This window comes from Phaenicophaeus curvirostris, chromosome 14 (genome assembly GCF_032191515.1).
Source record: "Phaenicophaeus curvirostris isolate KB17595 chromosome 14, BPBGC_Pcur_1.0, whole genome shotgun sequence".
Lineage (NCBI taxonomy): Eukaryota > Metazoa > Chordata > Aves > Cuculiformes > Cuculidae > Phaenicophaeus > Phaenicophaeus curvirostris.
The window spans coordinates 2012501-2038390 of NC_091405.1; the positions used below are offsets into that span (position 1 = coordinate 2012501).

General features: G+C 43.4%; 1 protein-coding gene across 11 annotated transcripts in view; it reads right to left on the reverse strand.

Annotated features, from left to right (window-relative positions):
* The window catches only part of WWOX (WW domain containing oxidoreductase), a 546141-nt gene that overhangs the window by 325135 nt on the left and 195116 nt on the right, over positions 1–25890 (reverse strand). Inside the window, exon 9 of one of the 11 annotated variants that reach the window (XM_069868323.1) lies at positions 5832–5970. The exons of the other annotated variants lie outside the window; for them this stretch is intronic. Within the exon in view, the coding sequence (XP_069724424.1) occupies positions 5854–5970 (117 nt within the window). The 3' untranslated portion in view covers positions 5832–5853. Of the gene's footprint in view, positions 1–5831; positions 5971–25890 lie in introns of those variants that run through there. 11 annotated transcript variants of the gene reach the window in all.

Here is a 25890-nt window from a genome sequence, read left to right on the forward strand (position 1 = left end):
CCACAGGAGGGGAAACACCATTTCTGCAGACCACAAGCTGGTGCTGCTCTGGTGAATCCCTGCCCCTGGTTCCCTGCCCAGTCTTTTCCAGCAAGTATACATACACATCTAGGGGAAGGAGTGCAGGATGAGGTTCTTCTTCATGCTTAAAAATGCATAAGCGGGGAAGAAAAAGGATGGCAGAGGAAGCGCAGTGAAAGGACACACCCTGGGGATGGCAAGAGCTGGTGCTGCAGGCTGCTGGAGACAAAATTTGAAGAAAAACTATAAAGCACTTCCACATCAGGAGGGAGGCTCACCATGTCTTTACAGGAACCTAATTTTTCTGTGTCATACAGGAGAAGCATCAGCTGATGATCCTCCACAACCCCTGTTTAGTTCTCCATATCCCATCCTCCCCCATCGCTGTGGTTGCCCCCCATCACTGTCTACTCTGTGCCAGTACGCTTTTGCAACCAAACACAGGCATTACCTGCACCAGCTTCAGGAAAACTACAGACAAGCAGGGTGGGAAAGGAGCAAGGCATCCTGGATACTGTCATACCTGATGCCACAGTGTCCCCAGCAGCTGGGAGAAGTAATTACAGGAGAAATCCTACTTACATCTACAGCCGTTGGGAATGAACACATGAAGTACCTACAGGTGCCCAGACTGAGCCCTGGGCTTGCTGCAAAAGTGAATACAGGGTGGGAGAGAGAGTGGAGGGTCACCTCCTGCCCTGACCCACACACACCTGAAATACTTCTCAGACATCATAGAATCATAGAATGGTTTGGGTTGGAAGGGACCTTAAAGCCCATCCAGTTACAACCCTGCCATGGGCAGGGACACTTCCCACTGGATCAGGGGCTCCAAGCCCCATCCAACCTGCCCTTGAACACCTCCAGGGATGGGGCAGCCACCCCTGCTCTGGGCAACCTGGGCCAGGGCCTCCTCACCCTCACAGCAAAACATTTCTCCCCAGGATCTCATCTGAGAGTTTCATGTTTCCGATACCAGCCCTGCTGCAAGGAAAGGGTCCTGGCTGAAGTCTCAGGCTGTCAAAACTCTCACAGCTCAGGAATGTTCAACTCTTCAGAAACCGTGTAAGGGTTCCTCCTTTGTACCACGTAGGAGGAACTACAGACCTGATTTATTTAGCTGCAACTAAGCCAGCTATTTAGAAGTTCTGCTTTCCAGCCCTGGTGGCGTGACTGAGGGAAACAGGCCAGGGTGACGCATCACCAGCGATGCCAGCCCTGCCCGCGTGGCTGGGCCTGGAAAGAGTAGGTTCATCTTGGTTTGTGCATTGGGCCCTCAGCATACACGGTTGTTCAGTGTAGGTGGAAAGAAGTTCCTGCATTTCAGCATGCCGGGATGAGGCAGATCCCTGACCAGAGCAGTAAAGCCATAAATCACTGCCTTAAAAACATAAACTATCAGAACGGGAAAGTCTGCCCTGCCAGCTCTGCAGGTAAAAGCCATGAGGGATGTCATAGAATCATAGAATCACAGAATAACCAGGTTGGAAGAGACCCACCGGCATCGAGTCCAACCATTCCTATCAAACCATGCCCCTAGGCACCTCGTCCAGCCGTGCCTTGTCCAAAAAGCTCATGAGAGTTACACTAAATACATAACCTAAAAAGTGACAAAAAGTCACCTGGTTCGAGATCTAAACTTCCCTGAGCCCACGTTTAATGTGCCTGGGTTATAATTCTGCTATTCACTCTTTGAAGTGAATGGTTTGGACCTGCTCAGAGAGTAGGGGATGCGGCAGGAACACTGTGGCAAGAGATGGGTCCAACTGGCTGGGCCTCCGCCTCAGCTCCAGGGCTGCAGTTCCCAGGAGGACCAATGTCCAAGGAAGGATACATCCCAGCGGATTGCCTTCAGATCTCTCAAAGTGATTATTCACAAAGAAATTACACAATAGGTGACGCATCCACTGCTCCTTATGTGGCCTCCAGGGCTACAAATATCCAGGGGCCACTTCAAAGAGCCCTCCCGCTGCTCAGTCTTGTTAAGGTTCGTCTGGCAACTAACTCAAGCATCAGGATGTCCTAAAGCTGGGATAAGAACTTTCCTTCTCCCTTCCACTTCTGGAGGCAGGGCGGAGATGCAGAAACAGCTCAACTAGGACATCATCTTGGTGACATGTCCAACTAACATGCAAGTTGGTGGTAAAGTGGTTTCAGTGGGAAGAGCTTTGAGCTCTTACTCAGGCTGCGGTGTGGAGCAGAGGGTAGGGAGTCAGGAACCAGGCGCTGCCCGTCCTGTGTCCATGCTGGCCAACAGAAGCTGTTTGGGGCAAGAAATAGAGTTCCTGTCTGTCAATAGGGGAAACAGAAATGGGGTGACCACGTTGGACAGAAGCATCTCTTCCCTTAGTACATAGAGAGGTGAGGTGAGCTTTCCAGAAACACAAGGCCTGTGAAATGAAGTAGATCCCAGGCCCGCACAGAATGGGAAAGAATTTGCCCCATGGCAAATTGCTTCCTAGCACTGCTTGCTCTGGTCCCCTTGTTATTCACTGAAATTCCTCTGAGCTTCATCACCACCTCTGAAATACGTGGAAATCTGCCCAGCATGGTGAGCTATGGTGAGCAGATAGGAACAGGACAGAAAGAAAGTGGTCAACTCCCCCTTACTCAGCTTGAGATGAGCACCACAGGGCCCTTGGAAGAGAAACCTTACAAATATCCTTTCTCCCAAAACAAAGGCTGCTCACTGAAGTGTTCAGGTACTCAGTTACATTCAACACAAGCTAATTCACTTATCTTCAACAAGTGGGCTATTGATTTTTTTGCCTGATTTCTAAGCTGCCTGAGGCTTTCTGAACTACAATAGCATCCTGCATCAAAAAAAAAAAAAAAAAAAAGAGAGGGGAAATTAAGTGGAAAATGTCCCTTTGCTGATCAGTAATGAGGATGACCTCATGTTTGCCCAGTTCTGTCAGGATATTCAGCATAGCTACAGTTTAGGAAACTCTCACAGCACTGTTTCCCTCACTTCTGCTGTGTAACTTCATACTTCCGGGCTGAAAATAGCGCAGATCATTTTTCTCCATCAACAGAAATTGTCCAATTGCTCAGAGTCATTTGCTAATTGTGCTGCCCATGTCCTGTCAGAGTTGTGGGCTCGGACTCTCAGGGTTTAAAGGTTCTCACACACGGTGACGAATGACACGGCACGTGACTCACGCTACTGTGGTAAAACCAGTACAATTCAAAAATAGATTTAAACCTGTAAGTCATATCTCCTGTGGTGACAGGAGCATAACAACGTTCGATAATTCACCCTTTCAGAAGTTTGCAGACGAAAGGAGTGTGGCTGCTGCTGCCCTTGTTGGAGGCTGAACTGCACCCTCACCATTTCAGGATTCAGATAAAAATGAACTGTAGGAAAACACAGAGATTTTGAATGTGCTCCATGAGCTTTGTTCACTTGCAAGATGAAATATATTTGTATCCTTTAAGATACATTTAACCTATGCTTCAGAAAGCTGTTGTCCTGTACTAGTATTATAAAGCCCATAACAGAAAAAGAACTTAATTTACAGAATTAATCCTTAATAAAGATGACTGGATATTGTATTATCTATAAACAGATTTATAGATAAAACTGCTTTAGTAAGCCAAGTGATTTTTTTTTTTTTTAAGTAAGAATAATCTTAACAGTAGATTGTGGTCTTCAGGGGTGGGTTCCTACACAGGTGAAACAGAGTTGTTATCATGGAATGGTTTGAGTTGATAGGAACCCCGAAGTCCACCCAGTTCCACCCCTGCCATGGGCAGGGACACCTCCCACTGGATCAGGGGCTCCAAGCCCCATCCAACCTGGCCTTGAACATCCCCAGGGATGGGGCAGCCACCACTGCTCTGGGCAACCTGGGCCAGGGCCTCCCCACCCTCACAGCAAAACATTTCTTCCTAAGATCTCATCTCAATCTCCCCTCTTTCAGATGAAAACTGTTCCCCCTTGTCCTATCCCTACATTCCCTGATCAAAAGCACACACACCCATACCCACTTCCCCCCCCACCCCGCCCCCGCTGTCCTGCAGCTCTAAGGTCTCCCCAGAGCCTTCTGTTCTCCAGGCTGGACGACCCCAGCTCTCTCAGCCGCTCCTCATAAGACCTGCTCTCCAGCCCCCCTCACCGGCTTCGTTGCTCTTCTCTGGACTCGCTCCAGAGCCTCAACATCCTTCTTGTGGTGAGGGGCCCAGAACTGAACACAGGATTCGAGGAGCGGTCTCACCAGTGCCGAGTCCAGAGGGAGGATAACCTCCCTGGACCTGCTGGTCACGCCGTTTCTGATACAAGTCTCCAGCTGGAGTTAACTCCATTTCCCACCACTCTCTGGGCCAATTTTCTACCCAGGGGAGCTTTCGCCTGTCCAGGCCAGAGATGACAGTTTCCTAAGCAGAATGCTGTGAGAAACTGTGTCAAAGGCTTTAAAAAGAAAATTTGCTGAAGGTGCCCTCAATCCCACTGTCCATGTCTGTGACAAAGATATTAAGCAGCACTGGTCCCAGTGCCTGATCCCACGTGCTCAGTCAATACCTGGAGGTGGGGGAAGGAATCCATCAACTCTAGTACAGTTCCAGTAAAGACAGCGCCTCTGTACTCTTTGTCAAACTGAAACACACAGATATTTCAATCCATACTTCATGGTTAAAATTGATCCTAGGGAGAGGATATGTGGCTTGATCAAACTTGTGTAGGACTGAATCAAAGAGGATTGATGACAAAAAATACCCGTTCTAAAAAAGAAACAAGTTTTTCTTGTGATAACAGGGAGCTGAAGCCTTGGTGAGGGACAGACAGGACAACAAAAGCTCTGATACACCCAGTTCAGCATAAATAAATCCAATATCACTAAAATCACATAGTATATAAACAAAAATAAGAATTATATCTCTCTCTGTACATAATTCTGTGGCTTTGAAAGTAGTGACCTTTTATGCTGTGTTTAAAATCTATGAGCTTTCAATTCCCACCCACTGGGGTTCCCAGCTCGTGCCTGTGGAGGGATGTGACAGTGGGGGGGTCTTTTAGGCCATGAAAAGCTCTGCTCATTTAAGATGAAGTCCAAAAATAAACAGAACGGGAAGCAGAATAGAGTTTTTGGAATGCTGATACAAAATAAATGTGATTCAACAGCATTTATCAGAGATAAAAAGGTAAAAGTCAATATTGCATAAATACAACTACAGAAGCATTGTATTCCAATTAAATTTAATATAAAAAAATGACAGTTTTTATTTATTCCTGTATAGTCATAATGCAATGTTAACTGGATTATAATTTTCACATTATAAAGGGTCTGACCAGACAATTGGCATGTTATTACCTTGGCAAATGACCTTAAATTCAGGGAATATTTCAGAACCAAGACTCATATCTATCTACTAGCAAAGACTTGGCTCCCAAAAACCTCTTTGGGTGTCAGATCACACTTTTACATTACAGAAGAGCTGAGCTTTAGAGGAGAAGTTTATGAACATATTCCATAACTAAGGTGTACTCTGAAAACCAGGGCTGCCAATCCAGTTTAAATATTCTTTCTGTCCTAAATTTGCTCGCTTCAGCTTCTTTGCCCACTAAACTGTTCTTGGCTGTGGTTTGACGGTTATTCTGTATTTTCACGCACAAACCCCTGGTTAATTTAAATCATAAAAAACCCCAAAAATGATGGCGTGAAATGACTTCTCACATTGGTTCTGGCCCTAGATTAAGATCTGCTGGTGTGGGCTAAGATCTTGAAAGCACCAAGGGAGGTGATTCTGCCCCTCTATTAGGGAGAGGATTCTGCCCCTCTGTTCCTCTCTTGTGAAACCTCATCTGGAGTGTTGTGTCCAGTTCTGGAATCCTCAACATAAGAAGGAGAAGGAGCTGTTGAAACAGGTCCAGAGGAGGCTACAAGGATGATCAGAGGGCTGGAGCACCTCCCATATGAGGACAGGCTGAGAGAGTTGGGCTTGTTCAGCCTGGAAAAGAGAAGGCTCTGAGCAGACCTTATAGCGACCTTCCAGTACCTGAAGGGGCTACAAGAAAGCTGGGGAGGGACTTCTAATAAAGGCTTGGAGTGAAGGGGAATGACTTTAAATTGGAGGGGGGCAGATTTAGACCAGACATAAATAGGAAATTCTTCACAATGAGGGTGGGGAGGCCCTGGCCCAGGTTGTCAAGAGCAGTGGTGGCTGCCCCATCCCTGGAGGTGTTCAAGGCCAGGTTGGATGCGGCTTGAGCCCCCTGATCCAGTGGGAGGTGTCCCTGCCCATAGCAGGGGAGTTGGAATTAGATGACCGTTAAGGTCCCTTCCAACTCAAACCGTTCTATGATTCTATATGATTACAGCACTACAGCAGGAACGTAGAACAAGACTGAGGTAGCTGTATAATTATGGTTTCATTTCCTGACTGTTTAAATTATTTTCTCTGTGGAAAAGCAGAGACAGGATGTAGGAATCTCAGGCTTATCCAGAGAAATATTAAGAAGACAGGAGAATAAAATAGGGCTCCTGTAACAACTGATAGGACCAAATGGAAAAAAAAAAAAAGAGAAGTAAAAATACATCTGATTGTTCAGGTAACGTACGGGTTTAATAATCAATTTTGTACTAATGATAAAAATGACTGCTTTATCTACACGTATGCTGGATCCTCTCCTTTGACGGTAAGGCTGGGATGCTCAGCTGAAAGTCTGACATGACGAGAGCAGTGGGACCAGTTTGCTGTCTCCAGACGCACAGCGCTGATGGCCCAGAGGTGCCCAACTCATACTTCCTTTCAGCAGGATGACAGTTTTGCCTCTGCAGGAGATGGTTTCTCCTGCAGAAAACCATCCCACTGCAGTCAGAAAACAGGCGAGCACATTAAATACTTGCTATAAAAATAAATGTTATAAATATATTATTTGTCCTTTCTACGATTTCTAGATAAGAAACCTTCAAGACTCCTTGCCTTCAGTCTATCATCAGCAAGAACTCTAATGATAGTTTTGAAAATGTGAATTATAGTCTAACCAGTATGGATTTTGGCAAAATAACCTAACCCATAAGATGTTCTTTAATCCATTATTGCCCACAAACACAGGAAAGATAATACAATGTCAACATCTGCCAACCATCTACCAGAGAACCTTCCTGTAAATAGAGAGACAGACTAGAGAAACCTGAGATTCTAATCCCTAGAAACCATTGAAAAAATTAGTTTTATTTACATCATCTACAGCATGTCCAAAAAAAGGTTTAAAAATGGATAGGAAACGACGACCCTGAAGGACTAAAACTGTTACACAGAGATAGTTTAGTTAATCATTTAAGGCCATATAGTAAAACTCAATGAGGAACCTTAGTGCACCTAATGTATCAGTCAAAACCAAAACAATCTCAATCTCATGCAAGGATATTTACTCCAGTTACACGCGCATGCTATAGGTTTCATGACTAGGCAGGTAACTGACGTGCACAATCTAGCTGAACAGGTGATATTTCCATTTTGGACATCTAGAATGAGGAGTCCCTGTTCTCCCTCCCCGCCGTTCCCCTTGGAGCAAACGCCAGCCCAGGCTAAGAAGGTGCTGTTAGAAAAATGTCCAACCTGGAAGCACCTGTGTCCTAAATCCCCCTGCAATGTGGGGTGGTTCAGGAACAGAATCTCTAAATCGGGAATTAACAAGCCTGGGTTTGGGTAGCACTGACTGTGTTTTTCAAGGAGTTCAGAAACTTGAAAAGGATGCTGTGGGCCTACTGGTGCTTGTGTGCTGTGGAGTAGTTGATGGTCCTGGGCTGCTACCATTCTGTTCTAAAAATCATGAGATGCTTCCCTACAGCTCTAAGTGCTGAAACTATTTATTTGGTAAGGCAGCCTCTAATAATTTAGGTCTATCCTCTCTTTCTGTTTTCCAAAGAACACTGAACGCACCATGAGGCAGTCAACAGACAGCAGATGACAACATTCTGAGTTCATCGTAGCTGGAGGAACTATCAAGTAGCCCCTCCCAACGCTTCCACTGATTCTAACGCATTGTTTGTGCACGTTTTAGACATGTGTTACCAAGCCCATAAGAAGTTTTCCAAACCAGCACCAACGTTCATGTTACAATGTAAGCCTAGAATTCTCTGAAAAGCAGACTCCTAGCAGGCTCCCTCCCTGTGCCGTAACCGCGGTTTGGCTGACACTGCAAAGCGCAACACGGGATGTTTTTTCTAATACCACCACGGAATGACAGAGCAAAGCCCAGCACAGCACTTTAAACACGGCCATGTACTCGAGAGCTGGGATTGGCGTGGTCTAATATTCCCGGCATTAATCTCACCTGTCTCTACTTTTCCACAAAGAAAATAATTTAAAACAATTAGGTAATGAAACCATAATTATATAGCTACCTCTATCTTTTGTTCATTCTTTGGAAAGTGCTGAGCACTATCCCAGGTTGCAATTTCCATCACTATTTTTTTCAGCTGCTGGTACATTAACACATCCCCCTGCTTTATATTAAACTCTTACACATCTCTGCATTACCAAGACTGTGTAATTAATGGAGGATTCTTATTTACTGCTCTGCTTTTCCCTGCTCCCTGGTTACACAGATGTTGAGGAAAGGCCTATCGTACTACCTTTGGACTGGCCGCTCCCCATCCGCTAACACTGATTGCTGCCACCCTGATTATTGTTCTGCTTGACTGTATAGGGAATACAGAAGGATGCAAGCTGGTGTTCAGCATGGGGCATATTCAGCTATAGGCCTCATTTGCCTTGTAGGGATGCTGCCATGGTACTGAAAAAGAGCACAAAGCTCTCGTGCGATGCTGCTACTCCGGTCTAAACAATTCCGAGGTTATCTGTAGCCTGCAAATCTGTGACACGGCTTTCTATGTTTTCTGGGATCACCCTCAACTACATAATGTGAGGTTAAGAATTAATTTCACCAGAGATTATTTACTGAATATTTTGGAAAAAGAAAAACATGAAAGCCAGCATTCAGTCTTTTTAAGGACACCACATGGTAGTGGAGGTGGATATATGCCTATGTGCATTGGCACATGCAACAGGAGGTACAGGTGAAAAATGATACTGCACACACATCTGCTTCACAGGACCAATAAATTCTTCTCTTGCAAGAAACACAACAAATATTTAAAAAAACACAAGTAAATGGAAGCAATGTTGGCATCTCATACTACTTATGATTTACCAAAAGTGGGAAAAACACTGGGATTGGCAGAATGGCTTCACGCTGTAGAAAGCAGATGGAGAGATGACCATTAAAAGCACACACACATCCCCCACCTTCCAGCTCCCTCCATGTCTGTCTGGGGGAAGGGTCAGGGATGATGGCATTCTTTATACAAGGCAGAAAGTTTGCCATGTGCATCCAGAGAAGTTACAACTGTCCTTTAATTTTTCAATGGCTAAAACAGCACTGCCAAGTAATTCCGAGAGTAATTGTTACTGTAGTAATTACTAGAGAAGCCTGGAGAAAAAGAGGCTGAAGGGACACCTTATCACTGCCTACAACTGCCTGAAAGGAGGGTGTAGCGATGTGGGTGCTGGTCTCTTCTCCCAAGTGACAGGCAATAGGATGAGAAGAAATGGCCTCAATTTGCACCAGAGGAGGTTTAGATTGGATATTAGGAAAAATTTCCTCCTTGAAAGGGTTCTCGGGCAGTGGCAGAGGCTGCCCAGGGAGGTGGTGGAGTCCCCATCCCCGGAGGTGTTTAAAAGACAGGTGGATGAGCTACTTAAGGACATGGTTTAGTGGTGGATAGGAATGGTTGGACTCAATGATCTCAGAGGTCTTTTCCAACCTGGCGATTCTATGAATCTATGATTCTGTGATTCTATGATTCTATACTAGGCACTAGGCACTATCAGCACTCCATAGTATAGACAAATGCCAAGAAACCTGAAAGCTGTACTTTTCACTTACTATGTAACTAGTTGGTTTGCAAGGAACCCAACCACTACAGGACTGCGTAACATTGCTGCCAGTACCTAAGACAAGGGCTACATATCACGCTCTAGGACAGGTCTATGGAAACACTGTGAAGCTGGACTTAAGTAGTTGCACCAGTCTTCAGCATCAAAAAATGACTCTGCCCAAACCAAGACAGCCTTGATACCTCCCTTCCTCTTAAAAAACCCCTCGGTGTTAAATTCAAGTTACACAGCACACCAACAGGTGACATTCCCAGGGAGGTGAATATTGTGTAGAGTTCTCTCAAGCCTGTGTGATGGCTTACAGGTCTCCCTCAAGATGACTAGCTCATGAATCATCTTTGAGCCTATAATCCACAGGAATCAAGATCATGGGTCTTACCGAGCAACAAAAGATAATTAAGGGCACAAGTGGACACCCAGGGGTCAGACTGGATGGCATTATAAATGCGTATTTGAATATTTTCCTGTATGATTCTGTTTAATGTGGACCCACTCTTTAGTGAAAGCTAACACAGCAGGATGGAATTTAAACTCCGTTTATATGTTCCACCTTACAGCCCCCTGAGCCAGACCTCCCCCCAGCAGGCTCCACTGCGTAGGAGCCGTACACGGGTAAAGCAGGCGAACGTCCATCAGTAAGCAGGTTGATACCAATAAACTGATCCAACTTGAGTGTGACTTGGTTTTTAACCCCGACTTGGGGAGGTGTCGATGTGGGATCTAATATGTATGAGCCTCCATCCCCTACGCAGCACTTATAGTGCATTTTAAAAAGCTATTCCTTTTACAAGTCAAAACCCACAATATATTTTTAACCAGTTCTTGAGTATTCTAAAAGGAAATGTTTTCTGTTTCCAAGCCAGAACTGGTCATTTCTCCTACAGAATATGATGTTTGAAAATCAGTTCTTCCTATTATAGATTTCTCCCTCAGCTTGTAGAAAATCCATGATTCCCTAAACATTGGTCTTTGAAAGCACATTGACTAAAATCTTCATGCCTAATTCATGAAGTGTAGTCTGGAGATTAGTGGAGCTGGACATAGACCAGGAATACTTTATCATATTCTAATAAGCAGAGGCTGAAAATTGCATTTCTAAAGCTACAGTATTAAAGGGCACACTGCAAAACATGACCCAAACATAACTCAGGAGTTCTACACTGTCTGTAAAGGCTTTGATATGATAAAGTATGCTGACGAGGGGAATAAACACAACTAGAAATTTCTGCGTTTAAGAAGAGGGAGAAAACCAGCAAACACTCTGTGTATACATCAAAGCATATATTGTATATTATAAACTCATATAATGTGATCCCAATGGAACTACCCCTGTACGGTTATCGATTATTTGAACATACCACGGAACATCATTGCAATAACATAAAATTAGGCTTATGTAGCAAACGTGACAGTAAAAAAGGCTAGTAAAAATGGTCTGGAAGGCTAATGTAATCATTATCATAAAACTTCTAATGACAACTTGCAATACCATACACCAGAAAAATGTAAAAATTAAAATTACTAGGGGAGAAACATGACTATTTTTGACTTATGGTGTTTGTGTTATTTAAAAACTAAATTGCTCTCCACTCTCTTTTTGTTTGGTTTAGAGGGGTTTTGTAACCACACAACTAGATTAAAAAAGGAGTGATGTACACCAATGTTTCTAATTCTGCCCCCCTCCCTCCCCAGCAGGATCTGTGGGGAGTATAAGACCTTGGAAAAGGATCTTTTCATGGAATAGATTTTTCTTCTCATGCAGAAGGGGGAAAACAGAATTTCTTCCATCTCCTCTCTCCATGGGAGCATGTCAGAGGGTCAGGATCTGTTTTGAAGAAGACAGACACTGAACATCCCTGGGCCAGGGAAGTACCACAAATTACACTGGAAATAAAGACAAAACCACTGAGCTCTGTGCTATTTCTATACGTCTTTTCCACCTCTGCAGAGGTGGAGAGACAGCAGAGCATTTCCAGGAGAGGCACCTCCGGAAGAGGCAGGTGAGGAGGAAGGGCTGTAGCGGAGGCACCCACCAGGATTCCCACTCACCCGTGCGAGTCCCACCTGTCCTGGACATACTCTGGCATCCACACCTGAAGATTTGTCATCTTTCCTTTCCTTAGGCCTCTTCCCTCTTTCTTCATATCTTAAATCCTCCATAGAAGTCCAGCCCTGTTTACAGTCTAAGCAGTGTCTCTGGATCTGGCACCTTGGTCTGGGCCTGGGAAAAATATAATTGAAGTAGAACCAAGATGCGGCTAACCTGGGGAACTGGTGCCATATTCTGTAGCTTGTGGTGGTTGCTCGTTATACAGGAACAGGATGGAGCAAAGCATGAAAAATAGCTCACACATTACCTATAAACCACAAATAAGTAGTGTAACTGAGCAAACACTAAAATTATCAGTACATAGTGCTCACCTGTTGTTCCTGACACCTAGTACCTCACTGCTTCTTGTTTTATCTGCATTTTTAAGATAGGATTTCAGCAAGTGACTTGCCAAATTTTCCCAGGAATGATGATCAACTAATTTTAAAAAACAAACGTCCCCTTAGAGTCTGCATAATTGCTACAAGGCTTTGTATTGCACTTCAGCAGTGGCCATGGTTCACACAAACTTTGAACAGGCAGGGATGTTGTATTAAGCAAAAATGAAGAGAAAGGACAAAGGACTATTTGGTCAGAGCTGCAAGACTTGGAATGAGTGAAAAACATCTGTGACAGCAGCCAACAGATCCTCCCAGTATAAACAAGGTAGAAATGATAGTCAATAAAATCACAATCAGATACCCTGAGTGTCAGCGTTCCTGTGCACTCACAATCAAGGGAATCAATACCTAGCACTGAAAATTCTCCACTACTTCCTCTCGTTTTATATTTTCCATTTATTTTTTTTATTTGGCTTGCCCAACTGATTCCGCCAAGAGCATCTTTAATAAAAGGCAGTTCCAGTCGCTGGCTGTGGCGCAACAGGAATCAAGTGCAAGAGAACCAGGGAGGCCTCCTAGTTCCTGCTGGAAGTGTGAAACCACCAGGTTCACAAACCAATTACGAGACTGGACCTTGTTCTACATGCCCCGACAATGTATAGAAAGACGTTGTATAAGATAGTGGCTGCTGCCACTCTGAAGCTCCTTGCCACTGAAGGGTCCCTCGTGTTAGACACTTAAAGATAATTCCTCTACCTGCTACAACATTAGAAGTGGTGTCCCGTGACAAAAGACAACAGAAACCCACAGCAAAGGCAAAAACTGCTGCTGTGCCGGGGAACCCAGCCCTTACTTGGCTTTCTGCAGGCAGCCCCCCACGTCCGTCTGAGTGGCGTCCAAATGAGCATCCACCCAAAGGCTTTCAAGCACCTCTGCACTCTGCCAGAAATGCTCACAACTGCACTGGGCAGTTTATTGAAAAATAGCTATTTTAATAATTCTTCGCTATTACCTCTGGGAGTTTTCATATACACCTACGCAGGAATCACGCTGATGATTTAGTCAGAGTAACAGTCTGCCAACAAAAACAAGTGTCCTCACTGTATCTTCAAAATTTACTGGTTTCATTCCTATAGTGATATAAAGCACAGACTTCTTTACGTCCCCTTATTCCAAACATCCATCATTCAGAGGCTAGCGAAGAGGCCCTCTCCACACGTACGAAAGTTTCGGTGTTGGAATGGACGGCCGCACCATGGACTCTTTGTTATCAAAGGGATGAAAGCTCTAAGCTGCTGTGGCACTTTTTCGGGTGTATTTTTATTAACAGCATGTGCATGCCATCCACTTACAAAAAACGGTTCACATCGTCTGGAAAAAGTCATTTCTAGACAAGAATCGTAGAATCATGGAATCATTAAGGTTGGAAAAGACCTCTAAGCTCATCCAGTCCAACCATCACCACCATGCCTGCTAAACCACATCCCAACACGCCACACCTACATGTTCTTTGAACATTTAAGATAATGCACGTAAATGCATGTATCAGACAGAAACTTAATGATCTGAGAGGCTCCTGAGAGCAGCAGATTCCTAGAGTTTAGGGTATTTTACATTTGTATAAGAGAGGCTTTGGCAGGTGTTGTGTAGCAGCACAGACCAAGAAGTGCCCTGCCTTTTGCATGAATATAAAATCCTTAATCTTTAGCTGCCTAAACAAAAGAGATCATCCATGATACATGCCCTTCTCGATCTGTGACATTTCCCTCATGCTATTTTCCATACATAACAGGTACAAATCACACAACAGATGAAAAGGAAAAAATAGCATTTTGCCTAATCAATGTCTGTTTACAGTAATCAGAGAGAAAGAGTGAATGACTCTTATAATGACATTTTATAGCTTGTTTCCAATCAATAAGACAGTTATTTTGAAAGATTCATGTATGTTTAGAATCAATTATGAATGGAAGGGAAAATGAAAAAAGGTGAATATTACTGCCTTGAGGTTTGTTCATTTGAGAGCTGTATTTTTTCCACGTTGCCAGACTCTCCTAAGTGATGCAGCATGGTTGAGCCCTGCAATAAATGCCCCCACAGAATTATTCACCATCCTCAGAAATCAGTCTGGTAACTTAAAATGGAATATATTTATTTCTAAAACACATCTACTGCGTTTTGCGTGAATACTGGATGTTAAGGATATTATTTTTCAACTGCTTTATGTACTATGCTACTGTGAAATGCAGCTCTTGCTACAAGGAACTTCTTTTATGCTTCTGATAAATACATCATTTAAACATTTAGTGCACACAGCTAAAAAACAGGAAAGAGATAATAACTGAAACTCCAAACACCATCCACAATAAAGAAATTTGAATTTGAATCGCATGTCTTGGTTCTGAGAGAAGGCTGCGGCAGCGGAGAGGGGAGAGGGAGCGCAATGCGCTGCGGGCGATGGCGCTGAAAGTTCTCCAGTGGCTGGGGAGGAGACAAAGGGACATGGGGAGCCACTTCATCTGGTTGTTCTCAGCTCTTATGTTCTGCCTTTCAGGTCAGATCTTGTTCCTTTTTAGAATAAGAGAGAAAGAGTGGATACGGAGTGGATACAAATCCAATCATAGTGAAATGAGGCGCTCTAACCCGACACAATTATTTTCTGATATATCCCCTACACAAGCCTCCTACCAACTGTGGTCACCACTTGGCCTCAGCGCTCATGGGGTTTTATAATTAAAACAGTGTTAATCGTAACATTACTTGTACCCTTTCCTGATACACTAAATGATATTTCTACATTTTAAACACTCCTTTCACCCACTTTGGATATTTTATTTCAAACAGTAGAAGGTTCTGCACTTCACAGTCCTGAGAGGTTTCTTTCATCAGCCCCCAGAATTCTAGGAATTGTATCTCCCCAAGTCAATGTCCAAGTAGAGGGGGAGAGACAAGGAAAATTCATTTTTATGAGAACACATAAGTTTTTCATGTAAAAATCACAATCCTGCATAAAGTATTTGCCCAAAAAAAGTGCAGTTCTGGATTCCGCTGGAGCCATACTGAGGAGCTGACCTTATAAAGTAATTTGAGCTTTCTTGCCTTTACTTTTACTAAGGATATTAGAAGGAAGAACCACAATTGGAATTATGGTTCCTGAAAGAAAACATGAAATCTTAATTGCTCACATTTCCATGGATAAATGTCTCGCAAACCAACATCTCCCCTGTCATGGACCCAACCACACTGATTGAGCTCCATCAGTGAAGTGCAATTAATGACACATGGTGGAGTACAATTACCTTTCCTGTGACTGCCAACTATGAAAACAAGATGTGTCCCAGTCCAGCACTACCTTTAAAACCGTCCCTCCCTTAATGAAATACAGAGACAGATTCAGATCAATGTAAGTGATATCAAAATCCTCTCCTTATCTAAATCCTTACATTTCATATTCAAATGAGGAGTTAAAATGAACCCAAATGGGCTCTTTCTATCATGAAATAATAATAGCAAAAATTTGATTCAATTTTATAATTATTATTTATTATTTTTACACTTCCCCCCTCCAAACCTGAAGTATTTTATTGATGGTAAAAATAGCTAAAGCCCTAGTAAGGTCAATTTTAACAAAATGCACACTGAAGTCTTAGTGAATACCACCAACAAAGGATATGAAAATTAAAGGACCAACTGACAATGCTTTCATCTGTTAATATGCTTAGTAATAAAACCAAAAACTACAAATCAGAGTGTAAACTCTCCATTTCTCCTTTAAACTCCCATGCCTGAGCCTACGACATGTTCGAGATACCGTCCACAGTCAGAGGCAGGAAGACCTTTATTTGCAAGGAGAATCCCTCACTGTGTAGCTACAGGAGCTGCTGATAATGAAAATATTGAATATCACAATACCCTTAATGCAAAATCAGAGTCATAAAACTTTGGCAGTTCACACACATTTAAACACGTTGTTTATGCCCAGACTCTTCCTCTGCTCAATTCCTTGCAGCCCCAGAGATAGATTGTGATAGAAAATTTCTGGCAGTTCAGTCTCCTGATACAGGTCTTTTCGCTAAATTCTCTCCACATGCCTCTTAAAGGAACACAGGATCCATAATTCTGGCCTGAGTGGAAACATTTCTGTATTTTACTGTGAGGATTTACATCACATTAGCAACACAAACATGCAATATTTATTCCTTTCTCAATTCCTCCTTTTGTGCAACTTCTCATAGTCCTTTAGCTGCTTTGGCATTAACCATTAAACTGCTGGAATGGCACCCAAGCCATGGAGCAAGTCGGATGAAGCAGAATTTACCCTCTAATGTGCAAATGCATGCCTGACAGAATTTCCAGTGTGAACCAAGACCTCAAAGGACTTTCACCAATGTCAAAAGTGCACTTGTGTAGAGAAAGCACGCGGCACCTCCCTGTTTGGTGATAAGACACTAACCAGCTTTAGTTCTGATAAGATGCTTCACCTGAGGTATTCAATTACATCCCTACCAGACGGTGCTGAAGGAATATTTAAAGTCTGCTTTGCCCTTGACTCTTGATTCTGCATGTCAGAAACACTTAACTCAAACCCTTTTGGATTACCAATACTGCATTAAGCTCATTGACTCCTGTACGGGATTATCCAGGACCAGATGAACTGATATTGCACACAGAGATATTGATGCTGCTTTAATATTAGACAAAACCAGCACTGCTTTATCAACATTTTAATTTCGGGAGGAGGGTGGATATGCTGGGACAGAATAAACAAGCTCTCTCACAAAACCCATAGTCAAGGATTTGAAGGAACCCACACTTGAAATTATTGTGAAAATCCAGAAATTCAGTGAAATACACAGATCCTCAAGAAAATGCTCTTTGGGAATTTCTGGTTTACGAAACCACAGGAGTGTCCACAGTAATCTACAGCTCCCCTTGCTGGGGCAGCTGCTGAACTGCATCCAGCAGTGGCAAACGGAGTGTTGGAAACCTTTAGACTTGCACCAAGTGCCTGACACGCGTGTGCCGCGCAGCGAGCACGGTGCCGCACACGAGGCTTGGAGACGGAGCTTGCCCAGCGCCAGGCAGACCTCAGACACACTTCAGTGCTGCAGCTGAAGAGATGACTGAACCAAACATCAAAAACGTACACCAAGTGCCCTCTACCTTCTGGGGTTCTACAGACTCAGCCTTGATGATCAGAGGGAATCCTCGCTTTTCCCCCTTATCCCTCTCACTCCGAGAGATGTCAGTGAACAGACCGTTACTCAAAATAGTGAGGATTGAGACTCAAAATCCAGTAGCAGCTTTACTCAAAAGCACAGCCAGCCCTTGCTCGCCCGCGGGCAATGAGGATGCACAGCACGTCGCGCGCAGGCCGCCTGCAAAGTTAGTGTGACTCCAGGGGCTTCTTTACTTTCAGAAAAATTAGGTATCTCAGTAAATCTGACTTTGTTTGCAAATTATTATCCATTATATCTGTCACCAGTTACTCAGATATACCCACAAGTTCACTGCAAAGGGGTTTTGTTCTTGAAATGTCTCAATAGCTTTCATAACAAAGAGCAAAATGTATCTCAGCCAACTGTTCTCTAATGTAACACCAATTGCTTCAACAAGAGATTCAGCATCATTTCTCATTCCAAACACACAGTGCTCAGGTCGCAGCACTCAACATTTGGATGGAATTCCATTTACAGAAACATCTTCTTTTCCCATGGCCTTTCCATTCTAATTTTCATTTTCAGGGTACTCAGAGTGTCTCTCGTGCTTTTGGCTGGACAGGTTTATCTTTGGTATCATTAGTTATCTCGCTGTCACTGTGGTGATATAACAAATACAAAACGGCTGGGGTGTAAAGGAAACTGCAGTGGGTTTGACACAACCACGAGACTCTTGGTTTGGATATGAACACAGACAAATGTGGACAATGCACATTGCTGTAAAAGTCTTGCAGAGAAACACAAATCCTACCCAGAGGCAATAACACCAGAGGCAGCCCTATCTTCTAATTACAATTTTTACCTGAATCAAGTGGAACATTGAAGGCCCGATACATTATTCCGGTTAAAACCAGTGCACACATGCAAAGTATAATTATGATTATTCATTTGAATAAGGAGTATTCCTGTATTTCTTTCTCTTCAGTTACTTTGTGTTCCTGTCTTAAAATAATTGTTACAATTGACTTAAAAAAATATAAAGGTAAAAGAAAGAAAACATATGTAAGTCAACAAACATCTAAATAAAAACTCTAGATCTCCTTTTATATGCCTCTGACACCTTTTTGACCATATATTGACTACTTGTGACCATTTTGCTCAGACTAAACCAATCAATAAGTTGCTCATCCAGAATGTAAACCAGATTTTTTTTTTCTCTTACAAAACTGATAATTCAGGATAAGATGAGAAGACAATATTGCTATAAACTCACAGTATGGGTATCAACAGAGCACTGAGACCAAACCATGCTGGAACAATAACTATGAACTTCAGAAGGATTCCTGCTGCTAGCAAATGAAATATTCAAAAATGTTTTGATAGTCCAAGGCAAGTTTGACATATTTGTCAATTTTCAGAGGAGTCTGGAGTGATTACATTTAGGGGTCAGGCACTTTAAGGTCATCATGACACCACAGGTTATACTTTCAAATTAAAAATAACAGAAATGACACCCAAACACCCGCACGCGCACACACACACAAGGGACTGGCTGGTACAGGGCTTTGTGGAGTTAGTTTGGCACTCACCGAAACGAATCCCACTCACCAGGCATCATTTTTCTGACAAATAACCTTGACGGGTAAAGGTAAAGCACACAGACAATTTACTGGCACCAAAAAGTTCTTCAAACTGTGTGCCAACCCTCATCCTCTTCAAAATAAAGCAGGGAGCACCAGGTCTCATGTTACAAAGTATCTACAATTACAGAACACTTTCCAAAATGCTAACAATAAATCTAAACCAAAAATCAATACTATTAATTTGTGAGATGGATGCTAAAAAAATCAAAGCTGCCACAGTTCAAAAGTGTTAAAACATAAGCACCGTGGAAATCATAAATGTGCTTTAAAACTCAATTTAACAATACCAGTTACAAGTTTTCCTAATCCAAATTTAAGACCCATGTTCCTTATTTATTTCTATGAAAAAGGATAGAGCAGATGAATTGTGAATTATGTTAACGGACCCTTTCCCAGCCACAGAAAATGTTGGCTTAATGCCCAAGGAATACAATAGCCACATGTTCGCAATCTTTAATTATCCAATTAATGTAGTGTCATTTTAGCAATTAGTTGAGATGACCATATGTAACTTTTTACAAATAGCTCTTTCTTACTATAACCAGAACGCCAAATGTACCAGGGTGTGTTTATATTAAATGCCCAAGATGGATATCAGAAGGGCTGCTGTAATCCCGCATGTCTAACACGCCGTGATTTTTTGCTGGTACACACTCTCCGACACGGGTTTTATTTCTTAAAGAAGGCTGATTTTTGCAGACTTGATTTTTTTGAACCTGCAGTGCAAACTGTGTACTTGGTTATCTCATGGAAAGGCAGAAGAATGTGGTGGAGAAGAGCTCCCAGCAGAGCTGTCACAGACCAGCTGGGCTTAGTTCTGGTTGTTTCTTCAGAACAAAAGCTGAAAACCAGCCTGGTATCATGCAGGTGTAGACACCGCACAACCTCCACCCCTCCCCACTTCTTACTGACCTCTACAGACTATCTACTGGGTGCCTACCCAGGCTGCCACGAAGATGTGTGGAGGGTGAGGGAGTGATGTCCTCCACGCTCTCAGCATCGCCGCACAACTCCAGGGCCAGCGAGCTGCTGCCCCTTCATTGACCCTGAGGAGGCTGTAGGAGACAGGGGTAGGATCTCACCAGCACAGAGGAACCTTGAGAGACACCATGGCTCCTTCCTGCAAAGCCATTACGCTTATCGAACACGACTTAGCTCAGCAGACCCAGTTCTCAGTGCTATCTCGTGCTTTACAGCTTAGGTTACAGTCTGGAAGAAATGAAGACGGGGATGTAGATTACATTATGCTCTCCTTATTTCAAGTAGATGGCATTGGCCACAGCTGGAGGGAAGAAACTGGCTTACACAGAATCTACGTGAACATTAGCTTCTCTAGAAGGTTTGGATACAACAGTTAGAAGCTTTTATTCCTTCTATTAAGAATAATCCCAAATCCTTGCAGTATGAAGATCTCTCTGATTCAGGATCTGGTCCCAAACCCAACTTCTGGTTGCTCGAATGATACAATTTAGAAAAGTAACGATGAACAGAGACTAGCAGAATTGATTCCTGGGCTTGGTACAACGGAAAACAAGAGAAAGCTGAAATAAAAATGTCTGCTTGAAATTAATACAAAATACTTTGTTAATTACCTGGCTGCCCTGGTATTCAGCACTAAAAAAATTCAGAGGAAACTATTTTCTGTCACAGCATCTCTCTGCAGTAAAAAGATAAGTTGTTTCTTCCTTAGGATACTCAAATTATAATCACCAGTATCCAGGTAATTGTTGGAGAAGGGAAAGGAAAAAGCAATTGCTCCATAAAATACTTCGGATTTCTATTATTTGTACAGCAGCGTTTCGATGAAGATATACACACAGAAACACACACAGGTCTTTTTGCTCCTTAATGGCCTTCATTTCTCTCTAAGGAATCTTAACATATAAAAACTCATAAGCATTTTAATATAAAACTCATACCAACCTAAATGAATGGGTGAGCATTACATTTTTCTGTCACTGTAATTTATGAATACAAAAAATGTTGAACTATGGGGTATAATGGTGTAGATCATTTCATTCAGAATAAAGACATTGCTTTTGTATCTTTTGTTCTGCTCTTCATTCACTCCGTCTGCCCACATTTCACGGGGTCTGTTTTCTACCAGGGTTTTTAAGAAAACAAATGCAACTGGTTGACCTCTGCCACCTGATACCAACGACAGCTTCCAAGGTACATTTCCCACCAGCCACAAACCTGCAGTAACAGCTGGACACGCTATTGTACAGGGCTTGTTAAGGATCCTTCCAACTATGCACAAGGGCCACGAAGTTGGTGAAGGGTTTAGAAGGGAAGCCATAAGAGGAGCGGCTGAAATCACTGGGTCTGTTCAGCCTGGAGAAGAGGAGGCTGAGGGGCAACCTCATCATACTCTTCCTCACATACAGCTTCCTCACAAGGGGAGGAGCAGGACACGAGGAAGAAGCTCTTCACCCAGAGGGTGCTGGAGGATTGCAGCAGCTCCCAGGGAAGCAGTCACGGTGTCAAACTTGACAATCACAGAATCACAGAATCAGTAGGTTGGAAAAGACCCACTGGATCATCGAGTCCAACCATTCCTATCAAACACTAAACCATTCCCCTCAGCACCTCGTCCACCCGTCTTTTAAACACCTCCAGGGAAAGTGACTCAACCCCCTCCCTGGGCAGCCTCTGCCACTGCCCAATGACCCTTTCTGTGAAAAATTGTTTCCTAATGTTCAGCCTGAACCTCCCCTGGCGGAGCTTGAGGCCATTCCCTCTTGTCTTGTCCCCTGTCACTTGGGAGAAGAGCCCAGCTCCCTCCTCTCCACAACCTCCTTTCCAGGAGCTGCAGAAAGCAATGAGGTCTCCCCTCAGCCTCCTCTTCTCCAGAATAAACACCCCCAGCTCTCTCAGCCGTTCCTCATAAGGCCTGTTCTCCAGCCCCTTCACCAGCTTTGTTGCTCTTCTCTGGACTCGCTCCAGAGCCTCAACATCCTTCTTGTGGTGAGGGGCCCAGAACTGAACACAGGATTCGAGGAGCGGTCTCACCAGTGCTGGGTACAGAGGGAGAAGAACCTCCCTGGACCTGCTGGTCACGCCGTTTCTGATACAAGCCAAGATGCCATTGGCCTTCTTGGCTACCTGGGCCCCTGCTGGCTCCTGTTCAACCAACACCCCCAGGTCCCTCTCCTCCAGGCAGCTTTCCAGCCAGACTTCTCCTAGTCAGTAGCTGCACAGGGTTGTTGTGCCCCAAGTGTAGGGCCCGGCATTTGGCCTTGTTAAACACCTCATGCCATTGATATTCAGTATTCCAGAAGCATTTGGACAATGCCCTGAATGTGTTTGTCCTGTGCAGGGACAGGAGTTGGATGTGATGATCCTTGTGGGTCCCTTCTGACTTGGGACGCTGTGTGATACCAGAGGAGCCCGGCCATCCCAGCAGCTCCAGATCATTCCCTCTGACAACAAGGGCAGTTACATCCAGAGCAAAAAGAGGACAGTGCAGGCCTGAGGGATAGGAAATTTGGGGGATAAAACATCTCTGTAACTTGATTCCTATCATACATTCTCAGACAAAAAGTAATAAACCCTTTAAAAGCTGGACCCGTTCTCACCAGATTCACCCTCTGCATGGCTTGTGTTGAGTGACGCCCTTAGGAGAAGGACAAAGCACTGGAATGAGTGAGTACGTGTTGTGGGCACCGCGATGAGCCCAGATACACACGGGAACAAGTGAAAAATACCCGAGCATTTCCCTTGATGGTAAAATTTCCCATCGCCTGCTCATCCCTGCAGAAGTTTGCGTGAAGAACGAAGGGACAGCGGAGGCGCGTTTATAAGACTGCTCACGATCCCTCTGATTGCCTTGCCCTTGCGAACGCCAAGTATATTGAAGCCTCTTTAAAAAATTCATACGGGAGAATCATTCTGTGCAACTGTAAGAAGAAAACTGTCAGACAACATTCCCACTTCAATATTACATTGTGCTTCAAGAAAAGATTTCCATGTATTCTAGATTAAAAAAAGTCTCATAAATAAATGATAATCCATTGCTTGCACTGAAAAATAATTTTCTGTTTGCATTTTACTCTGCAGAGTAAAATTTAATCTCTCTTTTAATATAGTCTTTGTATATACAGAGAAGTAAAAAGATGGAATCTTATGAAAATTGATTTTTTTTTACACGGTTAAAAATATTTCTATCGGTGTTTATTTAGAAATCTTACTTTTATGAGTGCTGGAATATATCACATATTGATAACTTAAACACATTATTTCAAACAAATTATGATAATCTTCCTTTTTTTCAAAGAAATAGGAGAAAATCTAAGTTTTTAACATTAAGCAGCATAGAGACAATGATGAAGAAGAGGGGAACTCCTAAGAGGTTGTTTCATCTGGCCACAGTTCAACAGGAATCTGTTAGTAATTTTACAGAATTTATTGCAACAAGACTTCTTTCTATTTTACATAAATCTGAAATAATATAAACATATACAGTATGTGCGTGCACATTTAGAAATAAATTTACATTTTAAGTACTGTGATGTGTTAGGGTTGCACAGAATATAAATTATATAGAACAAACTATACCTAAACTCACTGGCAGGATTAGATGCATACTGAGCTGCTTTTATCTGATACAAGAAAATAAAATCAAATGTTGGTTGTCATAAAACAACTTTTTTAAAAACCTGAACTTATAAAATGTTGAAATAAATTTCCCTGATAATGTTTGATTTGTCAAAAAAAATACACAGACAGATACACAGAATCATTGAATCACAGAATGATTTGAGTTGGAAGGACCTCAAAGCCCACCCAGTCCCACCACTGCCATGGGCAGGGACACCTCCCACTGGATCAGGGGCTCCAAGCCCCATCCAACCTGGCCTTGAACCCCTCCAGGGATGGGGCAGCCACCACTGCTCTGGGCAACCTGGGCCAGGCCCTCACCACTTGCACACCCTCCTTCCAGTCAAAACCAGTACAGGCTGAGGAAGCTGCAAAGATTTCCCAAAAAGTAAGATTTGGCCCTAGAAGTGACTTCCAGTAAAAAATGTAGATAGGTTATGTGATGCTGTTGCATCAGCATTCCTCTAACCTGGACCCTCTCAGGCAAATATCATAAAACCCACATCATGAACTCCTGGCAAGACGCTGTCAGGATGTAAATGTGACAACACCACAGTGGAAACTTGCATCAAGCTGTAAGAAAACTTACAAAAGTGTGAGGATTACTTCTAAAATGGCACCAAAGTCCCACAATTTAAATGAGAATTCTCACTAATGGCAATTATTCTCATCACTGCAGGAAGACCTAATTTTCCTGCTCACTGGAAGCTTAATAAAGTGCCGAATTTTGTCCCTAAATTGTGATTAATCAGCGTGGCACTGTGAATGGCAGCAATCCCTTTCCAAACATGGCAATTTTCAAAATTTGGCAATGTGAACACGTTATGCAAATTACTTCATAATTGTCCTGTGTGCTAAAAGAAAGGAACACAACTCTAGGCAGGAACCCAAGCCATCCTGCAGGAGAAGTCGCATCCCGGCCAATGCCAGGTGTGAGCAAACAACACACCTGCACAGAGCAGAGCCAGCGGGGAGCGCAGAAACCTGGCTTCTGCCATCTCTCTGCTGCACTCTGAAGACAGACGCCACCACAGACCCTGCAGGGTGTGTGGGGCAGGGGATCTCAGTGAGGGGACGGTGGATACACGAGGCAGGAAGGTTCCGCAGAGGTCCCAGAACATCTCCATTACTGCTGATAGCTCCTCTCCCATCCCAGTCCCAGATCAACCTAAATGACCTCAGAAACATTCGAGGAGTACTACGGCAACATCCAGACACACACAGAGCTCATTTTCCAGAGGGTGGTGGAGCACCGGAGCAGCTCCCAGGGCAGCACTCACAGCCCGAGCCAGACAACCTTCCAGAAGCATTTGGTTAATATCTTCAGCCCCACAGTGAGAATGTTGGGGTGTCCTGTGCAGGGACAGGAGCTGGACTCGATGATCATTGTGTGTCTCTTCCAACTTGGGACATTCTGTGATTCTATGATTCTAATTTGTTATGGAAGTTGTATCAACACACATCTTGCTGATAAATAAAGTCTGCTGTGAAACAAAAGGCAAAAAAAAAAGGAGAAAAATTGTTGCTTATGGAATGAATGTACCAAAGGCACATATTTCCACTGCTTCCAATAAACACATGGTATTTCTGTTTAATCTTAGCAGTTTTCAAAACTGCATGAGTCAAAAATGTCACTGAGTTATTAATTCTTTAAATAGAATAAAAAGAACCTTGTACTCTTATTATTATTAAAACATAAAACATTATTCAGAGATGGGATAGAACTTCCAACTATCAGAAGCACCATTTTGCAATGCTTTCTCATCCCTAGTGAAGCTGAACCTGTACAGAGAAGCTGGTAAGTGTAAAGGGCTACACATACTGGAAAAAAGGCACAAGAATCTCATTGGAGTGGCTTCTACTATATGAGAGAATCTTTATCCAGTCCAACTTGGATAACTAACCTATCCCTGGAAGCTACGATTGTTCCTAACAGGAATCATAGAATCATAGAATCACCAGGTTGGAAGAGACCCACCGGATCATAGAGTCCAACCATTCCTATTAAACACTAAACCATGTCCCTCAGCACCTCGTCCACCCGTGCCTTAAACACCTCCAGGGAAGGCGACTCAACCACCTCCCTGGGCAGCTTGTTCCAGTGCCCAATGACCCTTTCTGGGAAAAATTTT